This window comes from Sinohyriopsis cumingii, chromosome 19, assembly GCF_028554795.1.
Source record: "Sinohyriopsis cumingii isolate HCF-2022 chromosome 19, ASM2855479v2, whole genome shotgun sequence".
In the NCBI taxonomy this organism is placed as follows: Eukaryota; Metazoa; Mollusca; class Bivalvia; order Unionida; family Unionidae; genus Sinohyriopsis; species Sinohyriopsis cumingii.
Genome location: NC_142979.1, coordinates 36,502,581 through 36,514,785, shown reverse-complemented (window position 1 = coordinate 36,514,785; position 12,205 = coordinate 36,502,581). Strand labels below are relative to the sequence as shown.

General features: G+C 32.9%; 1 protein-coding gene across 1 annotated transcript in view; it reads right to left on the bottom strand.

Annotated features, from left to right (window-relative positions):
• LOC149775448 (nose resistant to fluoxetine protein 6-like) overlaps window positions 1-12,205 on the bottom strand; it is a 62,736-nt gene that overhangs the window by 33,573 nt on the left and 16,958 nt on the right. Inside the window, exons 5-9 of the mRNA XM_089943986.1 lie at window positions 11,034-11,136; window positions 5,820-6,010; window positions 3,354-3,521; window positions 937-1,030; window positions 261-350 (exon numbers count right to left, since the gene is read on the bottom strand). Of these exons, the coding sequence (XP_089800112.1) occupies window positions 261-350; window positions 937-1,030; window positions 3,354-3,521; window positions 5,820-6,010; window positions 11,034-11,136 (646 nt within the window). The remainder of the gene's footprint in view (window positions 1-260; window positions 351-936; window positions 1,031-3,353; window positions 3,522-5,819; window positions 6,011-11,033; window positions 11,137-12,205) is intronic.

Genomic DNA, 12,205 nt, shown 5'->3' with positions numbered 1-12,205 from the left:
AGCAATAACCTATAAATACTGTTCACTGTAGACACAAATAGCTAAATACTGTACACTGCATGCACTGATCTCTGCAAAATGTACATTGTATGCACTGATCTCTGCATAATGTACACTGTAAACATAGATCTCTTCATACCATTCAACTACACATTGCACATTATTAGCTTTCTTCATGCTGCACATTGTATGCACAGATATATGACTAATCTCAAAACTATATTTAAAATGTACAATTAACAAATCTATGTAAAGCATACCTCCAGTATCTATGCAGGAAATAGTAGGCCCAGTTCATTTTTCCCCTGTCTGTCCAGCTCTTGAGGGTCAAATATGTCACAAGAAGACCACTAAATGAATAAAAAATAATAAAACTAGCTGCAGTAGAAAGCAAAGAAAAGATTACCCATTAATATAGTCAAAGATAATCTTTTATTGTGGAATAAAAACAGCAAGTTTAAAGTCAAAATTCTTAATTCTAAAAACAAGTAATGGATCAGAAAAGAATATAAATTCTTAATGAATCAAAAATTGGAATTAGAGTAACATTTCTTCAGAGAACAATGTTGATTTAATTAAATGTACAGAAAAATAAGACATCTTCACAGGGATAACATATTTTTTTTTTAATCCTGCAAGTAACTTCATGGATCATACTTTTTAGTTTTATAATAATGACCAGGGTGAGGGATGAGTAAATAATTAAACTGGCTTTCAATTTCTTGGATTTTCTAACTAAAAACAATTAACAAAATTTAAACCCCAGCAAAATTTTGTGACTTTACAGTTTAATCAACCGGTCAACTGAAATGCTACACAAATGTATTAAATTTAACAATGGTTAAAGTATAAATATTAGTAAGCCAATAAGAACAGGCATATACAATGTGCATATTTATACAACTGATTTCCTATCAAGCTTCAAGATCAACTCACCTTAGGAAAAAGAAAGAGTCCACCGAAAATGTGCCATTTGCAATAGGTTGGAATGTAAACCTAGTCATGATTTTGGCAGCATCAAGCAAATTGTCTGAAAGAATTTTTTTTTAACAGAAAATAACATTTTCAACAAATACCTCTTTAGAAGATGTAAAAATTATCCATTTAAAAAATAACTAATTATGTTTTTCAGTGTGAATTCATTTCAAGGAATAACCAGAATCGAGTAAAACGAAAAATATCTATAGTACAGACTTGACTTAATGTTCATAAAAGCAGTAATTATGCCATATCCGTTTGAAAGCAACTCTTACAGGTTAACTCCCCTTTCAACCCACTAGGTAGCACCATTATACCCCGTTTAAACCAGTTTTTTACTTGAGTAAGACCTGAAAGGATGCCTGCATTGTCGGGAATGGTGGGAGGAATTATTTGCAATGTAATCAGGAAAGTATTATTGGAGAGACAAAATTTACTAAACACTTTGCTTTTTCCATCAAATACATTACCTGATCACATTACATCTGGAGAATAGGCAAGAGAAAGAGGAAATGCTGATCACCCTACCTATACCTGTGTGACCTAGAAGGAGAATGATTGCGCAAATAAAATGATGTACCTAATGTTAGCTAAGCACAATGAGAGACAACTGTTTTATACATATACAAGGGAGATCTCTGCAGAGAGGGATCCTGCACTTGATTATCTTGTTACCATCAAAAATTTCCCAGGCAAGTCCAGCAAAAACGGAGAATTCATGTCTGGGTCTAAGGCTGTGATTTTATATATTTATATATGAATATAACTCTTTCACAAGGATGTACCAGTTAGTCATTGGTCAGAATGGTGTACAAAAGAGAATATATCATTTGCTGTCCAGCAGGCTTGTACAGTGTGTTTAGTACAGACTGTCCATCCATACTGCATTGGTATGGACCATCTATCTGTACTGTATCCATCCACACCATGCTGGTACAATCAAAAATGTTCAAATCTGGCTTGTCTTTTTAATATTTGCATGCATGGGCTGAGTACAGGTTTGCAAGCTTGTTGTGAGCCTCATATTTCACTGTTGTGGTCCTAGGCTTATCCCCTGTGAGATTACAATTATATAAACACCATTTTTACTTATTGGCATATTGACATCAAAGTCTTAATGATCATATGAAATTCTAAGGCCTCATTGTAATAGCCTGTGCCTTCTATTACACTGATACTGATTCTGTGTCTGCATTCGCGGGCTGAGAGGGAATCTCCACACCGCCCACGAGACAAATCATGGCTTCTACTTTATTCATGGATACAGTATGTCCTGGCACTCTTTCTACATTGCCAGTGGGGGTGGAGGGTGGAGAAAGCATCTAGACATCACCCATTAGATAAATCTACCATTCTATAATATTCATGGATACAATATGTTCTTGTGCTATTCTGCATCTTAAGGGGGAAAGGGAGAAGGTATCTTGACTTCACCCATAATACTACTCTGCATTTCTGCTATATTCATGCATAAAGTATGTTCTAGTGCTGTGTTTGCATCTGCAATGTGGGGGGGAAAGGACATCTTCCCATCCCCCATGTGAATCATCAACATTGTTTGTACATGAGGTGCATGTTACAAATCTAGCTATGATGCAGCATGCCCTTGAGCTGCTTTTTCAAAATGTTGAACCAAGTAAAATTACAGTTTGTGCACTTGGCTGTCATCTCTGCAATGAAGAAGTGGTACAAACACGTGCATGATACAAGTAATATATATAAACTGAAATAATGTAGAGAGCATTAATGAAACGACACTGAAGTGTAATACTTTAAAATTACAGCACCTGAAAATTTCTCCAGTGAAATCAAATGTTACCAATCAAAATCAGATGTGGCAATAATGAATGGTACAATAACTGCAAAAATAAGACTAAATCACAGGAATTCACAAATGGTAAATGCAACATATAAAACAACATTTTGACATATTATACCACTGACAATGAAAGATAGATGATATGAAATTTAAGCACAAGATGTAATGAATTCTATGGAGGACATATTTACAGCATGAATGCAGAAGTAAAAACTTGTCAAAATTAGGTATAACAGCAGCAAACTGGTGGGTAGAAAGGGGAGTTAACCTGTAAGAGTTGCTTCCCTTGGTCTATATGTTGTATATTTTTCTGTTGTATTTAGGAGGGCTAGATTCAGAGGTAACAGAAAGTTATCCTAATGTAATGTGATCAGGTAATGTATTTGATGGAAAGAAACAACAGCTCTGTGAGCTAGTCTTTTAGATGGTCCTTTGTATTCCAGTGATACACAAAACTTGTCTATGTCAATGTCTAAACAGCAGTTAATTTAACCTGGATTCCTGAAAAGTAGACTGTGCCCCATATACAGGGAGGTAATTAATCTGCTGTACATACCACAGAAGGTTGCAAAAACGTATGTATGTCCCTGTATGACCCACCACATGCTGATTACACGAATCCCATTCAGACAGGCAAGTGGTCCAACAGCTGTTTTTGTGTCTACAAGCTTCTCTGCGTTACTAATGATGGAGAAGCACTTAAAAAAGGAAACTATCCACCTAACTGAAATGGAAAGGTGAAAATTAATTCATAAGCAATTATATATGAAAAGCAACTTTGATGGCTTGTTTCTGCAGATCACATCACCTTCTATGAAACATAATTCACACTTTTGTCCCCACCCTTACAAAATGGCTAATAGGGGTCATTGCCACAAGTACTTACACAATAAACCCTGTTTGTGTTAAGTCCACTTTTTCTTTCAATACTGTATAAATAATACTATCATACAGGTTAGAGAATTTTTAATTCATACTCTACAGAAATTTGAATCCATAGGAATCCAGAATGACTGTGTAGACAGATGAGAATTAATTACTAGGTCGTCATGCACATAACACCGATTAAGTAGAATCATATTTTGTTGATGTGTGCTTTGTCGTAATGGAATATGGGCTGGTGTGTGCAGGCAAGGCGATGGGTGCCATTTAACCATGGACCTGAGTTCCAATCTTTGCAGAGTACGAATTAAAAATTCTCTAACCTGTATGATAGTATTATTTGTATTAAATATTAATTCTGCCTACTGTTATCAAGCATTCTTCTATAGAATCCAGGGAGAGCACTTTCTGTTCTGTCTGGTGTATATTTATAATTCTCTCTCTCTCTGGGGCCCCGAGTAGCCGAGTGGTCTAAAGCGCTCTCCATTACAGATCACTGCCATCTCACCTCTGTCTGCATGGGTTCGAGTCTATGATTCGGCCAATGTGGTTATGTGAGAAAGCTTGCCAGTTGGTTCTCGTGGGTCAGTGGTTCTTCCCGGGTTCTTCCTCCACCATTAACACTGGCCGCCATGCATAGCCTATGGTGTGCTGAAAAATGGTGTTAAACCCCACAACAACAACAAGAACTCTCTCTCTCTATCTATCTGTCTATCTATCTATATATATATATATATATATATATATATATATATATATATATATATATATATATATATATATATATAAAGTCTCATCAAATACAAAATGATTTGATAAATGGAAATTTATCTATTTACTTATTTTGAATAAAGAGCAGAATCACAATTTTACATCTAATCATATCTTAGTAAAGTAATGAGTAAAGTGAAGACAGAAATTGGCTTTTTATTCTTTATTCAAATTCACTTTGTTCTTGACATAAATGTCATTGATAGAGTGCAACTGCCAATAGTGCACACAATTCCATGCCTTAAAAAAAATGTTCCAGTGTTTTTGTAATCTTTATTATGTATTACAGCTTTCATTACTTCAAAATGGATCTTGAAAATAGTATGAGAACAAATGTGCAACTAGGGCAAATTATTAACCAGCACAAAAAACTTTTTTCAAATATCATTTGTTGAGAAAAAACATAGAAGTTCCTGCTTGATGCAGACAGTATGTAAATGCACACTGCAGCTAAGCAATTTTTGTGATGTATACGCTTCATTATGGACAGGGTGGGTAGATATTCAAGACATTTCAAACCAAATTTTTTCTACATTATGCCCATGCGTCTTTATGTATCCAAAGTTAGGCCACTGATAAATAAAACAAAATATGTTACTGCTGTAGAGTTTTGTACAGGCAAAGCTATGAAACTGACATCAGCCATTGTCGGGTTTATGCTGTTTGGGTCTCTCCCATCTGTTTGTTTAGTGTGCCAACTTGAGGAGAGAATACAATAAAATCAACGAAAGGTGCCATGAAACCCCTAAAGGGTTACAATAAACTCTGTGATGAACTTAACACTAGTTTAAGTGATTTCCACTAGACTGGATGGAAAGTCCACCAGATTAAGTGGACTTCAACTACTCATATTGGGCACTTAATCCCCTGCCTTTTTGTCTATGTCCAATGGACTCAGTAGACCATCCGTAAAACGCAATGCATGTACTGAATAATTATGCAAATATTTATAAACACTTTTCTAACACCTCAGACAAAATACAAAAGAGTAATACAGGCCAATAGCATGAAATATTTGTTTTACATCCTTTTTTCATACACTGGGGCCACTTTTGCTAATTTCCAAGAATCTGGAAATCTTTAAAGATTTTACAAGAACTGTTACAAATGGTACACTGTGGATACTAAATTGATCACATCATTCTTTTAAATAGCATGGGATAGAATAAATCTGGACCACATCCCCTTGAATGATTTAAACCGAGGTGTTACTGCAAATGTTACATGCTGCAAACTATGATATCGGTCTACTTACATAAAAGCATAGCAGTAATCTATTAAATTTAAATTTGAGGTTATCATGCTTGCACCTAAAGCATTCAATGTGACGTTTTATTTAAAAAGAACTACTCAAACATTTTTTTTTAACCTTTTGCCACAGCTTGGCTATTGGTATTGTCAGGGTTCACTGTATAAAGTAGCTGTGTCGTGTCCCGGTCAAGAATATAAGTGCTTCTATCTGGATTGGGGTCACTGGTCTCTGTTGGTAGCTTCCCAATCTTGAGAAAATCCAAACACGTTCCTACCAGTGCAAGAAACACAAACACTCCACACACTGCCCTGAAATTGAACAGAGGCAGCATACAAAGAACAAACAAAATTTGAGCAGCAAATTTGATGACATTACATATTTGAAGATCCGTTATACTGTATTTAAAAAGCTAATGGAGCCTATCCACAGCCCAGATTGCTGATCTGAATGATGCAGATATCTAGGCTGACAATACCATAGTAAATACTTCTTTCCTGTACATGCTTTAAAGGGAAGAACAAAATTAATGTGGCTTCATTTTTCTATATGGGGTACCAATTTTCATGATGTGCTAATTTTTGTGGATATCATTGTTGCACCAAACCATGAATTTAAAGATCCAATGAAACACGAGTCATTTGTAATGAAGAGATCACCCACTTTTCACAGATACATTCCAAATGAAAAATGAACTTACAGCTATTTGCTGCATCAACTTTATTAATGAAGTAAAATAATATTTTTGACATGTCACTAATTTATTGTAACCATTTGTGAAGAAAGAAAATTACAAAAGAATAATAAGCACTATATCTTGTTCTGATACATAGTATACAGTATCCAGTAAATCAGAGTTCCATTTACTACCCAAATCGATGTGTCCGGAGATCAGCAAAGATAGAGACAGAAAAAAAGTATAAACTATTTATTTAAAAAATTTATTATTAAAAAATAAATAAAGGAATTATAAAATGATCCATGAATGCTATAATTAATACTTATTTATATAGTCCCATTATTCAGGTGAAACTGCTGTTGAAAAAGCTGACATTAAATAATTGTACTTTAATACTTTATTTTCTACAATTCTCATTGATTTGAAATTTAAGTACAGTCCATCTGAATAAATAACCTACATAATGCATATACATAGTCCATCTGAATAAATAACCTACATAATGCATAGATATAGTCCATCTGAATAAATAACCTACATAATGCATAGATATAGTCCATCTGAATAAATAACCTACATAATGCATATACATAGTCCATCTGAATAAATAACCTACATAATGCATATACATAGTCCATCTGAATAAATAACCTACATAATGCATAGATATAGTCCATCTGAATAAATAACCTACATAATGCATAGATATAGTCCATCTGAATAAATAACCAACATAATGCATAGATATAGTCCATCTGAATAAATAACCTACATAATGCATAGATATAGTCCATCTAAATAAATAACCTACATAATGCATATAGTCCATCTGAATAAATAACCTACATAATACATAGATACAGTCCATCTGAATAAATAACCTACATAATGCATATACATAGTCCATCTGAATAAATAACCTACATAATGCATATACATAGTCCATCTGAATAAATAACCTACATAATGCATATACATAGTCCATCTGAATAAATAACCTACATAATGCATATACATAGTCCATCTGAATAAATAACCTACATAATGCATAGATATAGTCCATCTGAATAAATAACCTACATAATGCATAGATATAGTCCATCTGAATAAATAACCTACATAATGCATAGATATAGTCCATCTGAATAAATAACCTACATAATGCATAGATATAGTCCATCTAAATAAATAACCTACATAATGCATATAGTCCATCTGAATAAATAACCTACATAATACATAGATACAGTCCATCTGAATAAATAACCTACATAATGCATATAGTCCATCTGAATAAATAACCTACATAATGCATAGATATAGTCCATTTGAATAAATAACCTACATAATGCATAGATATAGTCCATCTGAATAAATAACCTACATAATGCATATAGTCCATCTGAATAAATAACCTACATAATGTATATAGTCCATCTGAATAAAAAACCTACATAATACATACAGTCCATCTGAATAAATAACCTACATAATGCATAGATATAGTCCATCTGAATAAATAACCAACATAATGCATAGATATAGTCCATTTGAATAAATAACCTACACAATGCATAGATATAGTCCATCTGAATAAATAACCTACATAATGCATAGATATAGTCCATCTGAATAAATAACCTACATAATGCATAGATATAGTCCATCTGAAAAAATAACTGCATAATGCATAGATATAGTCCATCTGAAAAAATAATTGCATAATGCATAGATACAGTCCATCTGAAAAAATAACCTGCATAATGCGTAGATATAGTCCATCTAATAAACAGCCTACATAATGCATATAGTCCATCTGAATAAATAACCTACATAATGCACAGATAACTGCATTAATTACTGGAAGCAAACTTTCTTGCTTTGATTCAAATCCTTCTAAAAATGCATTGTGCTTTATTCATAGTTTAAATTCAAATGAAAAGCAAGACTATAAAACACTAGGACTAATTAAATAATATGCATAAACTCTATCTTTTTAATAAAGTTCACACTTTACACTAATTTTCAGACAAAACCACAAAATAAATATTGTGTCAATCAAGTCTTCTGATATACACAAGCATTCATTATTTAAATAATCTGAAATTGCAGCATTATACTAGAACCACTTTCTCAAAGCCTGGGATAATTAGGTCCAAGTCTCAGATATTTTATCACAAGTGCAATTAGCAATTTAGCATGAATGAGCTTAAGTGTTCATGTTTCAACGTTCACTGATAAATAATAATTCATCCAGACTGTTGATATATCACAAGTTAATAGTTTGATTTTTTTTTATTTCATGTTCTTTGCACTTACTCAGATTTGTCATATGTGTTCATTATACCACCACTCCTCCATACACACACACACACACACACACACATATAAATATATATATATATTGTTATGACTCCTGGTCTTAAACTATGAAAAAGAAACAAGTGAAACCAACCAGTTTAGTAAAATCAACTAATAATTTATCTCTCTAATATTCTTGAATGTAATGATTTATCACAATGATACAAACCAGAATGTCTTTCAACGAGTTCTCAATAATCCCCAAGTAGTGTTTAAGTCCAAATATTCAACAAGCACTCTGTAATTCTAATGATTACTTTAAACAAATAATCCTTCAAGAATTATATCAGAACACACTTTAAACTCTGATCATAGATTCGCAGAGGCAGATATAAAACAGAAATGAATAATTGTTTACCAAATATTCATGTGTACAAATATCCTCTTGACCTACAATGCAACAGTTTGTTTTGGAAAATCAACATTTGCAGTTTGAAAATTCCACTAACACTTGAACTCAGCATCTTGTTTGCTAATTAAATCATTACAAAAATCAGGTAGGCATAAACTTTATACACAAATCTCAGCCACAACCATAACAAAACTCAGTTACACACAATATAAATTAAATATACATATAGAATCTTCCTCAAATAATGGAAATGATGCAAAAAAAGAAGACTATCTTGATTCAAAGCTTTTAATGAAAATGTGAAGGATGTAAAAGAGGTTTTAATATTAATAAAACTGGTCAATTTTGTGTAAAATTTACAGTCTGCAACAAAACATGAAAATACTCAAAAACTCCACCAAATAGTCTCTTTCTTTTTCTCTCTATCTTGCATGCATACACAGAATGGTGAAATACCAAAATTAGGGAGTAAACTACTCAATTTGCTACATTTTAATATCAGGGCTTTTCTAAAAGCAAAACAATTATGAGCATGACTCATACTGGGATAGACAGATTTTGAAAATTCATGGTTGCCCAGAAAAATGCTGTACTTATAATTATTCATAATCTATTTTCATTTATATAGATAAAACTAATTCATTTATATAGATAAAACTAATTGCACACAATACATGTAACTTAACACAAAAGACAGACATTCATTTGCAGGTCTTGTGTCTACAGGGTTCATAGTAATGGGCTGGAAGCAGATGTGCCAACTCCTATGATTTTGCTGTAAGTCTTGCAAAAATTACCCTTTAAATACGGACTTACAGCATACTAACAAAAACTACAGAAAAATTATTGTTGCCAAAAAATCCAGATAATTGGTTCTTCCGTGTTTTATTTGGATCCGGGTTTCATCTTAGAATTAGTGAAATTAGTCAGGGAACCAAACTAACTTTACAGCAGCACCCCAGACACTTTAAACTGCAACTATTTGTTCATGCGAAGCATCTGCATGATCAAACTGCTGATCACAGAATTTTTAAAAATGGTGTCCAGAAAGCGATGAATGTTTAAGGCGAAAGGGAAAATAAGCTTCTACAAAAGTGTTAATAATCAACACAGAAAATAAAAAGGAGTATTCAGATTCTTGTGAATAAAAGCTGGAAAGTAAACAATTACGTTTATTGGACATCACGTGCCAATTTGAGTATGACTTGTGGTGGTAGATATGATTGCCGTCGTAATGTGAAATGGAGAAAAAAAATCCACGAATTATGTCAAGCTGGGAGACTGCAACAAGCCATTGAGCTGCATATGGGTTGGAACTAGAGTTTGTGCAACTGTACTAGTGGTAAAGTCTATGCATACTTTATAAACATATCATTTGAACATGTTTATCGTTGATGCATCAAACTTTTAATTACGTTTTCCAGCTTTACATTTATTTTAGCAGTTATTGAAATTTTGTTACACCCTACTGAAAACTGGTCAATCTTACAGAAAAAAATTCAACTGCCTTACTTATACGGACTCATCAGGGTTGGCAGGTCTGTGGAAGTAGTGACTTTGATTACTTTATCAGATAATGAGTAGTTGACACATGTTGATTATTGTTGACTATTTTACTAAACAATCATCGAATACTCAACTATGGAATTATATGAATCAAATGCAGGTAAATACACTTTAGGAACCCAGTGAAGAAATTTAATGGTCAAATGTTTGTCACTGGAAAATATACAAATATCAATACACTTTTTAACAAGTCCATTTTTTAAAATACTTTTGGTTGATCAAACAGGCTTTCTTGTTGAAAAAAAAAAAGAACAGCATTAAGTTTTAGTTGTCATGGGCTTCCAGGCAAATTAATTTCTACCCTTGAACATACAGGATATATGATGATAAATAACTCCTGAGATTTCCTACCAATATCAATGACACCAGTACTCACAATGCAGCTTTGGCTCCTGAAGTATATGTCTGTGGTAGTGTAGCCTCCACATCTACAGCTGTCAGTGTTATGTAGATATATGTATGAAGATATGGAAATACCACTGTGTAAGGAAATGAAAGAATTCCACTGAGCCTCTCCCTTATATTATCATTATCTGATCATTCAAATCACTTATAACTTACTTATGAGGTGAACATGGGTATGGGCACAAAAAAAGACTTATTTTGGCTTGCAATTAAAAATGTGTGATCAAATTAATGATATAGATATTGTTAAATTTATCACTGCAAATTTAGATTATTAATAAGCAGAAATATGAAGTAGATATCATGAAATTAAAAACTGTTTAATTGGCATACATTTTAAAAGATTTCTTTTCAAACCAAGATTTATTCTAAATAAATAACACAATATACAATGAAAAATCAAACAAAACAAATGTAGAAAATATTCTTCTGATGGCAACATGGTCAAACATAAACACCAGTTAAAGTCTTGTCAAGTGAAATTAGTGTCTAAATATTAATATTTAATTTGGTTTCAATGCAATCATTGTGATATGCCCTCATTGATTCAAACACACCAACAGTCAATTGACTGTAAGAACAATACCCAAGTGCTTTCATGTGATCCTAATTACTATAAGTGTTTACTCAGTGGCTTTCTTTTGACAACTGTTGAGAACTTGATGGACCTTTAGGATGACGACACGAAAAAATTTACAAATTAATTGACACTACCAATTAAAACAAATGCAAACTGTCATCTCAATATCATTCATGTGTAGGGTCAACTAAATTTCTTGTCAAATCACATACCATAGACAAACTCCGAAGTATTTGCATCCAGTTAATGTCAAATGTACTTCAAAGTTGGAGTCTGAAGAAGCAATAAAGAGATACCAGTCATTGTAGTTGTAATGTTGTAATGGGGTTTAACGCCATTTTTCAGCACAAGATAGGCTTTGTATGGCGCCCAGTATTAATGGTGGAGGAAGAACCTGGTAAAACCTTGGAAAGAACCAACCACCCATGAGAAGCTACCGGCAAGCTTTCTCACATACCCACATTAGCCGAGCCTGAGACTGAGAAACCAGTCATAAATTTTACATGTTGGTTTTGTTTATTTTAATATTTATTATTCAAAATTTAGTGTAGTACTTCAAAAAA